The following is a 2,914-nucleotide window of genomic DNA, read 5'->3' on the forward strand; positions in this document are numbered from 1 at the left end:
TTATAGTTTAAACTGATGGACGAATTGTTGCAGGTCAACTGTCCTGCTTCAACTTCTACCGCATTAAAACGACATCCTACTGAATTGAACTACATTTCCCGTCAGGCCCAGGCTGCCAGCGGAGCCCCACTGAGGCGCCTGATCCCCGGGTTAAAGCTCTCCCTCCTCGCCGCTCCTCACCATCGTCTCCCGGCTCTCCGTCTGCGCTCTGTCCGGGAGAGGCGGCTCCTCCCCGGCCCCGCTCCCCGAGCAGCCGGGCCTGGAGGCCGGACGGTCCTCCAGCAGCCTCCGCAGCTCCGCCACCGCGGCGTGGACCAGAGACTCCATGACGGCGGCCAGCTGCGTGTGCAGCCCCGCGGAGGAGCTCATCCTGCGGCCAGAGCCGCCGCTGGAGCCGGGCTGACGGCTGAAGCTGAGCGCCTGGAGCTCCGCGAGGTTTCACCGGGTCAACACGTAAACCCAGACCGCGGAGAGAAGTGCCGAGTCCGGTTCGACAATAACACACCAGAGGAAGGTGTAACCGCTCACTGCTCCGGAGGGAACCAGAGTCCGGGTCAAACACGACAAACGTTCCGCTTCTTGTGCTCCTCGCCTCCCTGAGCAGGAAGAGGAGCAACGTGTGTGTTTACCTCAAATACCAAACGCTTTGCTGTTGTTCACTTTTACCAGCTCTCTGACCTGTACTGGTTTTATGAACTAAACCTGTGGGAACTACAGCAGGGAGCTGTTTTCTGTCCGGACGTCCTCAGGAGAGGACCGGGGGGCGGAGCCTGTCCCTGGGGGCGGAGCCTGTCCCGGCAGGCCGAGGGGTCAAAGGTCAAATCTACCAGTAGGCAGGCTGACGTCAGTCTGCTGCTTCACAGTGAGGCAGGAGAACAACCACCTCCCAGATGTTTATCAAGGAAATACCTCCCAAATGCTCACAGAGGTCATCAAGATCAGAAAACATCCAAGAAATGTAGACAAAATGTAAAATCAGAAAAATTCACTAAATGTTCCAAAGTATTCCTGAAATATCTGAAATAAACAAAACGGCCACAAACAGCTAAATTGATCCAAAAGTTTTTTGAAATGTGAGAAGAAAATCAATAAAAACCCCCAAAATCAAGTATCTCCCCCAAAATAAAACGATCAAATGTTTTATTAAAACCCACAAAATGCCATCAAGTGTCAGTGAGGTGTCTGTAGATTTGAGGTATAGGTTAAAAAAACTGAAAAGTATTAGAAAATGTCCAAAAATCTGAATGAAATGGCCTCTACACATGCTGACCCACAAATATCGTTACACATGTCCAGTAGCTCCAGCTGCTGCTTCAGCATCAGCCATCAGTGAACAGACCGATGCTTCTACAGGGGACTTCTGAACTGAGGGCGGGATTCACTGATTTCTTCTTGATAGAATTTATTTTTTCAATTCTTGGAAAATGGTGGACCAATCAGAGCTCAGACATGCTGGAGTGGGCGGAGCCTCTGGTCCAGCAAATAGACCCAAACCTGCCTGTTTTCTGCTGGAGTTCTGCCGGCTGGACTCGGACAGCTCGTCAGCACTTCAGCTGTTGTGTGTTCATATTCATACATTAATGTCATCTTGTGGTGTTTACAGTTAATCTTTCATTTTTACAGCACGTTTTGGTTTTTAACAGCTGGATCGTTGCCCTTTTGTTGTGGTTTTTGGAGTTTCTTCTCCAGTGTGTTACAGAACCTTATTATTGCTGATGTCCATCCACTGATTGCTGCCAGCAGATCCACAGGAAACGTTATCAGACTAAAGTTTACATCTGTTCACATGAGATGGTAATAAAAAGACATAGATTCCAAATGATGGTCGGCTGGGTTCAGGGTTTTGATCTGGTGACTTCTCATCAGTCCAACCTGGCACCCCGGCTGGGTGCAGGTCCCTCAGGCTGCATGTGGCCACTGTGAGGCCGGACAGCATGTAGGACAGCACGAAACAAGAACAAATATGAGCATAAAAGGAAAATGAAGCTAGTTTGGGACATCAAAGCCCTGCAGAGAGTCACGTTGATCCCCAACAAGCTCTGGATGGTTGAGGTTTTACTTGTCAGAAGGTTTTTCTTAAAGGCTCCTGTTTGTGTTCAGGACTTGAGCAGATTGAAGTCTGGACAGGATGCTGAGCTTCTATGTCAGCTTCCTGGAGATGCTACCATCTCATTGGTCCGAGGAGGCCGCACACTCCCTGACCAGCACCCATCGCTCCAGGGCCGAGTGGAGCTGAAGGATCCCAACATGAAGGACGGAGATGCTTCTGTGTTCCTGAAGAACATCAGCACCAATGACTCCAGAACACACGAGTGTTGCTTTAACACGGACAAACCCATCGGAAAAGCACCTGAGTGCATCACCAGCATTGAGCTGAGTGTCAACAGCTCAGGTGAGTTCACAGCCAAGAAGACTCTGCTGAGATGGTGGAGATAAAGACTCACATCTGCTTCTGCTTCACAGGTCAGGGTGAAGGAACCAAGGATGGATCTGACCGAACAGCCAAAGTGTTCAGTGTTCTGGTCTGAGCTGTTGAACGGATCAGCTGATGTACGACAAGAAGACCTCAGACCTCTGAACACACTTTGGTCGATGACTTCTGTCATTTTAGATGACAATAGATTCACTTTGTGTTTCTCTGCTTGAATAAAAAACACAAAGACAAGTGTTGTGTTGCTCTGACTGGATCCAGGCAGAACCACCTGTGAGCTCATTCATAGTTTTCTTTGTAAAGTCAGTGATTCTACACATCCATCCATCATCTCTACACCTTCATCCTCACTAGGGTCATGGGGGGCGGAGCCTATCCCAGCTGACTCAGGGTGAAGGCAGGTTCACCTGGACACCCCCCGAATCATTTCTATTTCTAGAAGGCAAAAACTTCCAAGACTGACATTTGAACTGACTCGCCCGT

General features: G+C 49.6%; 1 protein-coding gene across 1 annotated transcript; it reads left to right on the forward strand.

Annotated features, from left to right (window-relative positions):
* The first annotated feature begins 382 nt into the window (after positions 1 to 382).
* On the forward strand, positions 383 to 2,665 carry LOC103374693 (coxsackievirus and adenovirus receptor-like). Its single transcript, XM_008304807.1, has 2 exons — positions 383 to 2,392; positions 2,464 to 2,665. The coding sequence occupies exons 1-2, from the start codon at positions 1,981 to 1,983 to the stop codon at positions 2,526 to 2,528; spliced, it is 477 nt and encodes a 158-aa protein (XP_008303029.1). The 5' UTR covers positions 383 to 1,980; the 3' UTR covers positions 2,529 to 2,665.
* The last annotated feature ends 249 nt before the right edge of the window (positions 2,666 to 2,914 follow it).

The sequence above is a fragment of the Stegastes partitus genome, unplaced genomic scaffold (assembly GCF_000690725.1).
Source record: "Stegastes partitus isolate 25-593 unplaced genomic scaffold, Stegastes_partitus-1.0.2 Scaffold2328, whole genome shotgun sequence".
Taxonomy (NCBI): domain Eukaryota; kingdom Metazoa; phylum Chordata; class Actinopteri; family Pomacentridae; genus Stegastes; species Stegastes partitus.

Coding starts and splice junctions, on each gene's coding strand:
- LOC103374693 (XM_008304807.1), top strand. CDS start 1,981: ATGAAGCTAGTTTGGGACATCAAAGCCCTGCAGAGAGTCACGTTGATC. Junction 2,393..2,463: donor GCTGAGTGTCAACAGCTCAG/GTGAGTTCACAG, acceptor TCTGCTTCACAG/GTCAGGGTGAAGGAACCAAG.